Source organism: Tinamus guttatus, unplaced genomic scaffold (assembly GCF_059628265.1).
Source record: "Tinamus guttatus ecotype Peru unplaced genomic scaffold, ASM5962826v1 Tinamus_guttatus_pri_ptg000180l, whole genome shotgun sequence".
NCBI lineage: Eukaryota > Metazoa > Chordata > Aves > Tinamiformes > Tinamidae > Tinamus > Tinamus guttatus.
In genome coordinates this window covers 1,444,201-1,456,251 of record NW_028288714.1, presented here as the reverse complement: position 1 = coordinate 1,456,251, position 12,051 = coordinate 1,444,201, and the positions used below count along the sequence as shown (strand labels likewise).

Genomic DNA, 12,051 nt, shown 5'->3' with positions numbered 1-12,051 from the left:
GTACTGGTCATCAAATTTCCTCTTTTCTCATTTGTATTTTGTACTGTTTAATTTCTTCATCAGCTTGCTCCTGATTTTACATGCACGTTCAATTCCTCTGTCTTGAGGCATACAGTAAGTAAACTCGTTGGTGGTGATGAGTTAGCACAGTTTTTACAAGCCCCTTTTTAGCACAGCCTACCCAACAGCTAACATCGATCCTACAACATTTATGCTTCGGCTGTTTAAAGAGAATACTTTCACACCAGGAATGACTTTAAACTATGCCCTATTTTAAGATAAGCCGATTTATTTTCCTTATGTCCTTGCCACATTTGCTGATCAAAGACACTTATATCTAAACAAGTTCTGTTTCTCGCAGACAATTTGCCCATTCTATTTCATTCTACGCAAAGCTGAATTTATAACTCAGCCATTTTATGCATAAGAGCAGCTTGCGATGGAAGAAGCAAAGGGTGCAAATGTCATCAAATGGAAGGCAAAGCAGTGTCAAAAGTCTAGGAGGACTTTATCCTCTAACATCTTCAAGATTTGCTGTACGATATGAGAACGGATAAGCTGAAAGCTGTTAATCAGAAACACAGGAGAAGTAAAAAGGTGAAAAACCCACATGAATTGGCAGCCTGCTACCACTCTGAACAAACTTTCTGCAGGGAGAATCTCCCTAGCTGGGAGGTGATGCTCTTAAGGATTCTTTCGCCTGGAATATGCGTACTCAAAATGGGTTCCAGCTTCTGCAGTGCTGTCTATCAAAAAATGAGGAAAACCAGCTGTGAACTTTATCTCTTTTTCTTTTAAAGCTCCACTTCTGAATGTGGTTCAGAACCTCCCCAAACTGGAGTCCTTTTCTTTTCTGAACCTTTGAATTCTGCAAAATAGAGCTGCAAAATGCCACTGCAGTCTGAACTTCAACCTATGATGGCAGATTGGGTCAGCAGCTTACTGTGTTTCATTTATTTGCTTATTTCTGTTTCTAGTCCTGACCAAAACCAGAGAAAGAAGTAACGTAATAGAACTATCTGCCTTAAATTCATATTTACTGCCTCCTTTTGATAGGAAATATGATTTGACGGCCAAGGGCTGGAATGGTCAAGATGTGAATTCATTCATGACTCAAGTTTCTGGTATAAGACCTATGTATTTGTATAGTACTTAGAATAATAGATCCTTCATCTTGCCAGTAGCCCTAAGAAGGACCACCTCCATAAAAATAAATCAGAAGAAAAAGCCCCAGAGACTACATGATTATTTCAAACCACAAAAATCTTTGAACTTGATTAGATTTGGGAGAAAGGGTTGAGTCAGTTCTTATTTTATGTGAACTAGCTTACTCATCTGCCTTTTATGTCGATATGCTGTTTGGGTTCAATTCTTTTAGATGATATAGCATCTCACATTATCCCACAGATGACTTCCAGCCTTTAACTGATGTGGTATGCAATCCAAATCTATGCTGTGTTTACACTTCCTTTCAAGGTGGCTTTAGCAATTTTATATCATTTTATTTTTCTACTTAGGAAAATCTGGCAAAATACCAAAAGACAAGTGTGCAGATGAATGCTCTTCATGGAATCTAGATGGCTGCTTAGTACCTTCACAAGTCAAGGTAACCTTGGGTGCTCTGATTAACTTGTTGAAATCCAAACTCATGGGATTTCTGTGGATCTTTTCTGGATTAGCTCTTCTTCTGATGAAGAGCAAAGGTATCTCAAGCTGTCATATATGACGTGCACCCCAAGGGCCTGCAGCTGATGGTCATGCTCGCAAGAAGTACCTTTAGACATTCCTTCTGTATTCATAGACAGAAAGCATCTAGCCTTATAATCATGGCCCTTCACACACATGTCTTCCAGGTAAACTAAAAACTGTATATACAAGAAAAAAAATAATAAAAAGTACTGCTTGCCCATTTTTGACTGTTGAGGACAGAAGGAGTTGAGAATAAAAACCATGTTCCCAAACAAAGGGCACAACTGTCTTGACCTTTTCTGAACCTATACAAAGGCATGCTGCTTTTTTTTGCCTAAACTGAAAGAAGAGGCCATGTGGCCACCTCCCTGCTTGTGGTGCTCTCCTCCTTCCCTTCAAGGGAAAACCCAACATCTTTCTGAGGATCACTTTCTTGGTGGCTGTACACTTTCTTCGTGGCTGAAATAATATTATTGCCGGCCTAATATGGATCCTCACAGAAGTCCATGAAAATCAAGTCTACTTTCTTCTTTACAAATCACCATCCAGGGATGGACAGATACTGTATAAGAGAATCTAGGTTCTTGAACTTCACAAGCGATAAATACAAGAGGCAAGTAGGGCAATTTGACTGGGTTGACCATGTAAGACTGAATAGAGCAAAAAAATTGCTTTGACTAAACCAGTATGCATGCTAGTCTTAAAAATAGTGGAACAAACTATGGGATAACAGAATCTTATTTAAGTAAATATATTTCTCAACCAGAAAAGCATATAGTTATAAACATTTTAAACATTTTCCTTGATCTGTCTTCTCTCTCTATTTTCTCCTGTCATTTATTTATACCAAAATATCTGGCCTTGTCTTCTGTCTGACAGACCCATTCCTATTTACATCTAGTTGAACTTGGACCTGACTTTTAACAGCTGTCTAGAGATCCATAGTTGGGATTCTCTGCTCCAGCTGCTTTCTGATAAGAGGAAAGGCTTGATTAACTTATCCTTATAAATTACTATCCCAGCTTGCACCAATGCAGCAAGAACAAGGCATTTACATGTATGTTCTTATCTAGGCAAATATCCCCTGATTATGCAATTTAATCCAACAAAATTAAAAGGTGAACTATGCGAATGATGGCTTTGATGAAGATTTATTGTTAGTCCCGACTACAGCATGAGTATTGCTTTCTTTGTTAGAAAAGACTTCAGCAAGCCAACAGCCAGTAGACTAAGGTTTCAAAACAAGATAACGTTAGATTCAGAAGCTCAATAAATGCTGGAGAAAACTTTAGTGTTGTTAGTCCTCTTATTGTCACTATTAGTACTGAAAAAATGACAGTACATTCTTGCTTGTTTTAGGACAGGCTACTTGGATGAGTACAAAACAAATTAGGATTTACTGAGCTCCAGATAATCTTGTGCCTCAAATGGAAAAGAAATGTATGAGTGTGTCTGAACTCAGTGAAAGACATAGACCATACTGGCAACATGCAGCAGCTGAGCCCTCCCCAAAATCGCTGCATGTTCCCAAAACTGCAAATTGCTTGCATTTGCTTTATGCTAAGAACGTGCCTGTGGACAGCTACCAGAGTGGCTAATACGAGGATGCAGGGCCAGCCCTCAGAGTCCAAAGTGCATCAACATGCTCATGCCATTAGCAGCCACTGAGTACTGGCAGAGTATGGTTCATATCCTGTAATGAGAAGACAGCCTTGGTCATTTGGTCAAGAAGATGAAACTTAAATCTGCAGGTGTTACAAGGCACACAGATATCCTGGTCAAATCCTGTTTCATATAATGATGCCCTTTCAATCCCCAATAATTCTTTGTGAAAGGGAATGGCTGAGTGAGGCAAGAGAGTGGTTTAGCATGGGGATGAGTGGCCTTGGAGTGATTATGGTGCCTTTGCCATGGGGAGACATTAAGGAACAAATGGCATTGAAGAATATGTCCCTATATATCATTAACTATTTTCTAGATTTCTGAAAGAGTGTTTGCCAGCCATGTTATTTCACATTTTAGCACAGAAATAAATCAGTATTATAACCTGTGGGAAATAGGATTTTTTAAAAGTGCTTCCACATCTAGCTTTAGAATTCCAGGGGTTTCGTCCCAGGACATTACCAAGTTAATTTCCAGCCAGTCACATTTATGAGGGAGCTGCTGCACATTTCACAGGCAGTATTTTTTCTCCAATCAATCCTTCTCCTATCTGTTCTATATCCAGCTGACTAGGCTGACTTCATGATAAAAGAGATTTTTAAGGGACTCAGTTTTGCCACCCTGACTTTTATCAAGCAAGGGGTGACTTGATGAAAAGCATGATGAAGCTGGGCCTCTCTCTACAGGCAGAGAGGAGTTGAGTTCACTGCGTTTCATCTAACAACAAAGGTCTTTGCTGGGGTGAACACTGCCTGGCCTGGGAATAAGGAGCTGTGCTAGTGAGCACATATGAGTAGCCTTTGTGACAGCCAGGGGACACTGAGCCAGGACGTGTCCACTTTTTCTTTCCCAATATTATGGGCATCATTTTCTGGCAAAGGTGGGATGTAGATAAAAATAGCCAGGGTTTCACAGTCCCATCACTCCGTAGCACTGACTGCTTGAGGAAGTGCTCTGTCCATACTAAGAGTAGAGTACTCAGTCCTGGACCCTGGAGTTGAAACTGCTTTACTCCATTACTCTGCATGTGGAGATGAAAGCTCAGATGTTGCTGGTATAAGTGACATGGGGTGACTATGTTAATTTCTTTTTTTTCCACCATGAGACAAACTGAGGTTACCAGTTCAGACTTTGTTAACTTGGACACTCAGAAAATCGTGCTCTATAGAAACAACTGATTAATTTTCTGGCTGCTTCCACTCCCATAGCACAAATGAATGATCAGAAAACCATGTAGAGAGATTGTGATGTCTGGGAACCCTGCATCTTAGACTTCAGAAGAAAAAAACACCCAAAATGAAGATCTCATTAAAATCTTCAAAGCAGGAACTTCCTTTTAATACATGTTCAGTGCTGACTGCAGGGTGGCCCCTCATTACCAAAACAATATAACTATCATCAAAGTCAAGATGTGCAATAGTAATTGCACAGTCGACTCATGCTTGTAGATCATGAATTCTGTAAAACAGTATCTGAGAATGGTATTATCTCTTCAGGGAGTCAGAGTCTATGTCTGAGATGCTAACTGTTGCTAACTCTAATGTCAACTTTCATAGTCAGTGGTGAGAAATTGGCACAGGGTTCGAATTCTCCTCAGTCTAATACAGATTTCTAAAATGGCTTAGGTCAACTGTGCCCTAAAAATGCCAGTTTCTCTCTGTTGATGGTAAAAGGTACGTAATCTGGCTAGCTCTTGGGTCAGATATCTACATTTGATTAGTTGGGATTAGCTGGATTTCAACTGAAAGCACAAAAAGGAGTGAAAGGCTTTTTTTTTTTTTATTTGCATATTATTTCCAAGATTATAAATGTTGCCTGATTTTCAGACTCACTAACATTCATACCGATATCATGGAAAAAGGAAGTTTCTCTCAGCTTCATTTATTATACAGTGAATCGTTTTTTTTTTCATAAATGATTGCTGCTCTTTTCAGCAAAGAAATGTGGTTCACAAACCTGTGTTATTTCTGCATATATATCATACTTGTAATATATCAGCTTGCATTTGTGAGTAATACCTTCACAGACTACTCAAACGCTGTAGGTCCATTATATTAAAAAAGACAATGCACTTCAAACAATTAGCTTTTCACTTTGGTGGTGGTAGCTGTTACTTAGGTAACACAATTGTTATTATGTATTCAAGATTTTTATAGGCTTGAATATTTGAAGAGGAAAAAAAAACCCCTTTAATTCTAGGGCATTTTCATCTGGGTGCCTTCATAGTGTTTATGCTGTCCAAATACATAACAAAACAAAATTCCTAGCACTTTAAAGTGAATGCAATTATCCTACAGACCGCTAAAAGCTGTTGTTATATCAGAGGCTCAGTTTTGTTCCTGTGCAAATGAATGGCAATAGCAGTTCCATCAGACTGGAGCAGTGGGAGCTATTCTTGCCTGCATTTAAAAGAACCCAGTGAGGATATCTGTGTGTGAAAGTCCTGTAACTCCTGCTCCTGTAGCTGGACTTCTCAGTAAATGCCAGCATCCCCGTGCCCTTCGGCATCCAGAGCAGGACCTGCCACAGCAGTATTCTCCTACCTTCCATAGGGACCAGGCAACCTGCTGTGGTATTAATTCGACTGTTATGCACTTTGCCCCAGCGTGGAGCTGTGTGTTTCTGGAGCCTGCACCCCTGGCTGGGACTGGAAAAGCGCTATAGGGTCTGCTAATAGTTGTATAACCTTAGACTTGTCCTAATCTGAGGTTATCTTAGATGGATAAAATTAAACAGGACGAATCCTTTCCTTATCCTTACTCCAGCATGATTACAAGTCGGTGCCTTGGGCCATAAATGAATATCTATAACTAGTTACTTAAGCTTTATTGTTCACAGGTAGCAGCAACATTATACAAACATCTTGCACTGCTGTGTCTGCAACCTCAACTGATATGCTGATGTGATTGGGGTGCAGGAGAAGCAACTAGGGAGAAACATAAGCAATCTTCTCTAATGTAAAATATTTGGGTTTTTTTTGGCCAAGAAAAGTTCACAAAAGGGTCAGTATTTGTATGAAGGTAAATCTTTTCAGACCCTGTGCTTTACCTCCCCTCTAACCACTAGTAATACTCATAAAAGTCCATAAAGCGTCAATTTATGTCTATTACAACTAAAAAAAATGTATTAGATGTTTGGCCTGGGAAATCAGTTTTTAGTCTGCTGTAACCTACTATTTGTTATAAGGTGAATTTGGTATTACACACTGCTGTTACAAGTTCGCAATATATCTACGTGCTGCAGCCTATGAAAAAGAAAATAGCTTCAAAAGGCTGGAAAGAGCTAATTGCCAAAACAGTTTAGGAAACATTTTTCTTTGGAGAGTGAGAATCTCTATTTGTAATTAATTTCTAAGTCATCAAAGCTTTAATTTCTCTATCAGCACCCACACTCATGCACAAATAGCTTGCTACTGAAAAGATATTTTATGGTCGTAGCCACTTGCAAAAACGGACCCTCTAATTCCTCTCTAGTGCTAAATGAATGGTTACAGAATCCTTGAATCCTTTTTTTTTTTTTTTTCCCTCTGGAAACTTGCTTTTATAACCTGTTGTTTGCAGTGCAATTAACAACGCTGGAATTCATCATAGCGTAACAGCTTTCAGCCAGGTAGTCAGTCTAGCAGCTCCACTCATGTTATTTGGAAGCATATAAATGGGAATAGCTCATGCACTCTAAATGAGGACACAAGCCCTGCTATCAATTTTTAAATGACATTTCTTTTCTTAATATTGTGCCAAAATGTTAAAGGGCAGAGGATGGTTATATAGTCACTATGTTTCTTTAGCATTAACAAGAACATTAAGAATTCACTTTTTTTTTTTTTCTACTGCAGAGATTCATGCAGACACATGAAATGAAACATGATCTCTCTCTCAGCTGAAAGAACTGTGTTGATGTATTTCCTGCTTAGATTCATCTTCCAGAGGCTGATAATAAAAGCTTTCTGTATACTGGAAAAAGAAAACTTACTTTTTATTGAACAGAGCCTGAAAGATCAAATGGAAAGATCCAAATTTTAATCCAGATTTACAAGGGAGAATTCCTGTTGAATAAAACTTGTGCAGCCTCTGGAATAAACTATTTTTTAATTGGAGATAAGTGATCCTTCTTGGTACCTGACAATACTACAACAATGAGGATGATTAGAAGCTGCCTATCTATCAATACATTTTAAAGATCGAATTCTCCTTTTCTTTGCTCTGAATTCATGGAGGCTAACTCCAAAGACCAACATTAAAATTATATTTAGACATCTACAAATTGGATGTCTGAGCTAATCAACCAGATTTGCTTCATACTTAGAGAGGAGAAACAGATAATTCAGAGGATAATTCAGATTCATTTCACACCTGTATCTTAAGGCCTGGAGGTGCCTAATTTTCTCTACTGATTAATAAAGGAATAAAGTCATAGCTCAGATTTTGCTAGCAAACATTAAAGATGCTAAAACTAGGGCAAATAAATCCAACCTCAAGTTATTCTGGCTTGATATGTCACAGACATGCAATCTTTAGCCTGTTATTCTATTTTTCTTTATTTTAATAACCGAGCTCAGGAATCACATCATGCCTCCGCGTATGAAAACTGAGGACCTGTGACTGCCATTTCTTCCTTGCACTGTGTGCAGGCAAGTCAGGTGTGGATTCAGCCTGCAGGTTTCATACTTCCCATTGTGGTAACGGGTTTACAAAATACTGTTTATGCCTTTAAGACATTCCTGGAGATGAGATGATGACTCTCAGTGGGTCTTCACTCCCATCACTTAAAGGAAGCTCAGCTAGCAGTAACAAGTACATATTTAGAAGATGCTCAAGCAAGCATTGTGTTCATTGAGAGAGCCAGGCAGCAACACATCATTATTCAGAGGCAGCATGAAAATCAAGACTGCATATTTCTCAAACGACTAATTAAGGTAGAGAACTGTCTTTCCTGTTTTTCTTGGAAGGCATTTTTCTCTTGCTTATACCAAAGAGGGTTTGAACAGCAGGCAGACCTGTTCCATTAAAGTTAGAGGCAACCACTGCTATTAAGCGTTTTCTTAGTAATTGTCTCATGCATATTAGAAATGCACTGCATCAGATAGAGTAGCATGCAGAACCCTCGAGCTGGGCTATGGAATAATATCACTTTTTTTTTTTTAAAGAGCTCTGGCAGGTCTCCCAGGAGGACTCTGACAGCTACTATCATTCATCTCCTTTTGCCACCTGAAACTGGTATTAACCACGAGGGAAAAAAGTGATAGCACAGATTTAAACTTACTTAGATGTTGCTGTGACACAGGAACTGAAAATAGACAAAACCAGACACAAAGCAAATATCTACTGTAGGAAGACCAAGCAAATCCTAAATCTGACACCAAATGACCACTGCAGGCATCGTAAAATATATTTATTCTTTATGCACATTATATCCAGACAGGGAAAAAAGAAACTAGTTCACACAGAATATTAATTTGGAGAAGTTACACACCTGAGAGTTGACAGTAGTTATCTGCTGATTGACATGGTACAAGGAGATATGACACCTCAAACAGCATGACATCTAAAGGTTGTGAAGGAACTAGCCTGTGGGATGTCAGTAGGCTTCCAACACAGGTGCAAGAGCCTGTTATCTTAGCTTTCAAAATTTGGACTGATACTTGTGCTGTGAAGTCTTTTGCATGTTCATTATTTGTATCTTTTCCTAGGGGCTATATATATATGTTTTAAAAAATTCATATCTGCCCTGCAGGATTAGAGAGCCTAGATTTTACTCTTAAACTCTCCAAGATTTATACCTGCAGGATTTTATTTTAGGATCCCTTGAGAAATAAAATGTTGAGAATAAACATCCTATCTCAGGAGTCCTGTCACTGCACATACTTAACATTTCTAGACTCTGGACTAATGGATTCAAACAAAACTAAAACATAAACTCCACTTTCGGAGGTGCCCCCAGGGCATTTCCTGAGTAATTCAAAGCAACATCTCCAAAGTGTATTGTCCTGCTAATTTTAGCCTTTTAAAGGTAAAATGCAAAGGAGATTCATTTCTTGAGTTATGTTTTGTTTCCCATAATTTTGGGAACACCGGGAAGGAATTGTTCACAACAAAATTTGTAGGTTACTATTAGTATTTTTTTTTTTTTGGGTAACAAAAATCATCACAATAGAATCCAAGAATGTTGAAAAATATGAACACGTGCACACTTAAAATGCACCCCACTGTTTTCCTAAAGCAAATGTTTCAAAGTCTTTTACTTATGGAAATTGAGACTTTATTTTAAAGAAAGCAGGAGGGCAGATAAAAGAACCTTTTCCTACAAAGTGTGACACAGTATATTCTCCTCTCTGGAGTAAAGAGCATGAAAGGGTTTCTTTTTTTTTTCAGACTGAGTGCGTGCTCATCCACTTATCTATGCAGCCACTATACTGTACTTGAATGTAAATCACTCCCTGAACGCCACGGTCAATTTCTCTGTTGCCTCTCTCCATAGGATGCATGTGCATTATGCATTATACGTTTAATAGTGCATCAGCTCCCTGTCAGAAAATGAAGAAAGCTCCCATGTTCCCCTGAAGCAGAATGTGGAATTTATTTTCCACACATCCACCTGGGGCAAGGCTGCAAGGGACTCTTAGGAGAAATTCCCAATAAATCCAAGCTGTTCTGTATGGTATGATGGTGCACTGGATGCAGAGATAGCTTGGGATAGCTCAAATATAGGGCATAGTATGGATATTTTAGTGTGGTGCTCTCGGTAGCCTTGTCTTGCCACCAAGCAGGATATAATAGTCCAAGCAGATGGCTTTGAGGTACAAGTGAGAGGAAATGTGTCTGCATGGTGCTGCATCCCCACCTTCCCCTTGGGTCCCACTCAGCTCCCTGCCAAGGAAGCTTTCTGTTTGAAACCTGAGGAGCAGCTCCAATTCACAAAATTTAGCAGCTCTCTGAAGTTGCAAAGTACAAGAGAATCTGCTTTGTCAAACTTTCACAGAGAAGCTAAGCATTTTGCCCAAGATCAGAGCGCCAGACAGGGGCAGCTCTAGGGAGGGAGCTCAGGAAGGCTGCAGAGTTTGTTTCCAGAGTTTTGCTCCAGTGCTTTCTTAAGTGATGGGCCCCAAACTGCAGAGTGTCCACATTGCCATGCCTTCATTGACCATGTGGACACCTAAGCCAGCTTTGAGCTTACTGGGGGATCACATTCCTTCCCAGGGGTGAAAGATCATCCCTGAAGCAGGAGTACTGGAAAGAACTAGCAGCTCCGAGCACTGGAGAAAATTAAATGAGCTAGGATTTAAAATTATAGAAAGAACTACTTGCATTTTAGCCTACAGAAACACAAAGTAAAGAAGGTGAAGATGAAACTTAAAAAGTGTCTTGCCAGCATTGTACAAAGACAAATGGGAATGAAGGTGAAGAATAAGAATACCAAAGCTTACACCATGTTGCATTGTCCTCCAGATAGTCCTCTGGGAAGCAAGAGGGAAACAGATTCAGGGAATAGAAAAACAAAACAAAACAAAACAAAACAGGTTATACCAAACAGGCAACTACAGAGAAGATCATGAGTCTTTATAAGCAGTTGATTGTATATGAGAAATCTTAGATTATGCTCTGCAGAAACAACTGAGATTATACTATAAGATTATGTAATTTTTGTTAATATTTGTCTTACTTCATTGACCGGTCTAAGGCTGTCATTTTTGGTACCTTTGTAGCAGAGGGATAGAGAATACTATCTCTGAGCTGCTTAAACATATGCTTAGGATGAGATAAATCATGCTTTAGAAATACTTGGTCTCAATTTAGTTTTCTAAACTGACAATTAGACAAGAAAATAAAATTATTTCTCTCCATTAACAATAAAACTACAGATATTCATATATGAGATAGTCATCTAGACTACATGTATAGATAGCTAGTTATGGGTATCTATACTATAGATTTCTGTATTTAATCAGAAGAGTAATACTTTTGGCTTCTGCGAGACAAATGTGGTAGAGAAATAGACGGAATCCAGTTACCTAAATAGAAGCACAAACTGTAACTTCAGCAGTTCTAAGGTATTCCTGCTTGCCCTCAGCCAACAGGAAACTTCAGTTTCCTGTAAGTATACCAGTAACATCTGGACATCTTGAATAGCATTTAGGTGGCTATGTTAATGGAACAGAAATGCCATATACTCTTGTCTAGGGTATCTTACCTGGCTTTCAGCCATCAGCCTCAGAGAGCATGGGCATGCTGAAAGGTTGTCCTGCCAGCTTGATAAGATATCTCAGAAACCCTGGGTTATCTCAAGTAGTATTTCATGCCTAGATGTGAATAACTTATCTAAGCCTTCCAATTCCCAGTCTGTGAGAGTGGTCTACAATAAGGGGGTGAATCACCATCCAAAGGTGTGTGTCTCTCCCTTGGTCTTAGCAGGAGCCTGACTTTTAGGCCCTGTGCTGCAAAGACTTCATTTAGCTGCTGGAACACGGGTGTCTTGTCCTGTTTGAGATGCCGCGTCATAATCCACTTGGCTCTCAGATGCGGCTCCAGAAAAATATTGGTTTCTTCCAATCCTATACCATGTCTGTTGATTCCACATTTTAGATACTCAGGGGATCTCAAACAGGACTTCACGCCCATGCATAGACAACTGTCTCAAGCTCTAGATGACTTCCTAAATATAGCTAATGAATTTTACACCACTTAAACCATTGCTGTTCTGGGA

At 39.2% G+C, this 12,051-nt stretch overlaps 1 protein-coding gene across 2 annotated transcripts in view; it reads right to left on the bottom strand.

The window, feature by feature from the left end:
* GPC6 (glypican 6) overlaps window positions 1-12,051 on the bottom strand; it is a 686,072-nt gene that overhangs the window by 44,425 nt on the left and 629,596 nt on the right. Inside the window, exon 7 of one of the 2 annotated variants that reach the window (XM_088523305.1) lies at window positions 10,775-10,804. The exons of the other annotated variant lie outside the window; for it this stretch is intronic. Coding sequence (XP_088379431.1) covers window positions 10,775-10,804 — 30 coding nt within the window. The remainder of the gene's footprint in view (window positions 1-10,774; window positions 10,805-12,051) is intronic. 2 annotated transcript variants of the gene reach the window in all.